The following is a 1597-nucleotide window of genomic DNA, read 5'->3' as shown; positions in this document are numbered from 1 at the left end:
GTTGAGGCGAGGAGGGGGGCAGCGAGGGAGAGAGGATACAGACAAGTGTTATGTCGGGAGTTTTGACAAGATCAAACAACTGTGCGTGGTGCTGACAAAATGAAATGTTTATCGCAATCCGCAAAAAGAACAGACTTGTACTTGAGAATCCACATATCTGCCCCCAGTGTGGATCTAATCGATGAGTCAAAGAAAACAAAAGTATGTTTGGGGAAACTTCGACGAGCTTTGTTTAGATCTAGGTCATTCCGTTCGTGAGTATACTCGTCCACGGTACTGGGGAGAGCAGTCGGGCTTTAGTTCAAGTAAGAGTTTTACGACACTTGCAAAACAATAAGGTCATATAAATGCCGAAGAATAGATTACGGGTTACAAGAGAGTAACAATAACAAAAAAGAAGGAGGGGAGATAAGGACGATAGATGTTTGATAGGAAAATAGGAGCAAACCACACCAGAGCACCCACCAACCACCCACACAGTCAGGCTTAACAAGGAGTATTTTTGTCCCCAGTCTGACAGCCGTTCGTCTGAGAGGAGAGGGGAGAGACCAGTTCTTCTATCTCTCTCTTGTAGAAGCAGGATGGAGGATTTGATCGCTTCTGGCAGACTTTGCATTTGCTTCATGGAGAGGCTGTGCAAGATCATTTATGTTGGATTCATATGTAGGCCTACAGAGAGAGGCTTCAATTTTAGGAAGAGTTTTACAGTACTAGCAACACAAATAGGTAATACAAGTGTCAAAGATTACAGGCATTCCTAGAGAGTAACATACAAAGAAAAGAAGGAGGAGTTATAAATATGATAGATGTTTGATAGAAAAGAAGGAGCAAACCCCAGCAGAGCACCCACCAACCATACAAACACTGGAATGTATGATGAATACAAATAAAAGAAGGAGGAGAGATAAGGACGATAGATGTTTGACAGGAAAGAAGAAGGAGAGATAAGGATGATAGACATTTTATAGGAAAGAAGGAGCAAATCCCAGCAGAGCACCTGCCAACCAATCACCACCTAACCACTGGAACATAATATGCATGTATGACTGGCACTGACCTGCAGGGCGTTGGTGTGTTCCTGACCCTTCTGTATCTTGACCATCTGCTCCTTCCTCTTCTTGAAGCGGCGGAAGTAGTCCTGTATGAGGAAGGTGGCGTAGAACTTGCCCACCGTCACGTCGTCGTCCCCTGCAGAGGTCGGTTTTTAGTTTAAGTAAGAGTTTTACGGCACTTGCAACACACTAAGGGTCATATAAGTGCCGAAGATTAGAGGTGTTACAAGAGAGTAACACACACAAAAAAAAGAAGGAGGAGGAGAGATCAGGACGATAGATGTTGGATAGGAAAGAAGGAGCAAACCACACAAAAGCACCCGCCAACCACCCACACAGAGGTCAAAGGTGACACGTGTCAACACACAAACAAACAAACAGGTCTCGTACGAGGAAAGTGAAGAAGAACTTGCTATCATCGTATTGTTATTACATACACCGAGGTTAAGAAGGTCAACGACTGAATCATTAGTTGCACTTTCTCCTTCCTCTCCCTCTCTCTCTCTCTCTCTCTCTCTCTCTCTCTCTCTCTCTCTCTCTCTCTC

General features: G+C 44.3%; 1 protein-coding gene across 1 annotated transcript in view; it reads right to left on the bottom strand.

The window, feature by feature from the left end:
• Positions 1 to 1597, bottom strand: part of LOC106010959 (voltage-dependent calcium channel type D subunit alpha-1) — a gene marked incomplete at its 5' end in the record, with an annotated part of 65252 nt that overhangs the window by 22812 nt on the left and 40843 nt on the right. Inside the window, 1 exon segment of the mRNA XM_035973339.1 lies at positions 1058 to 1188. Coding sequence (XP_035829232.1) covers positions 1058 to 1188 — 131 coding nt within the window.

This window comes from Aplysia californica, unplaced genomic scaffold (assembly GCF_000002075.1).
Source record: "Aplysia californica isolate F4 #8 unplaced genomic scaffold, AplCal3.0 scaffold01148, whole genome shotgun sequence".
NCBI lineage: Eukaryota > Metazoa > Mollusca > Gastropoda > Aplysiida > Aplysiidae > Aplysia > Aplysia californica.
This window is presented reverse-complemented; position numbering and strand designations above follow the sequence as displayed.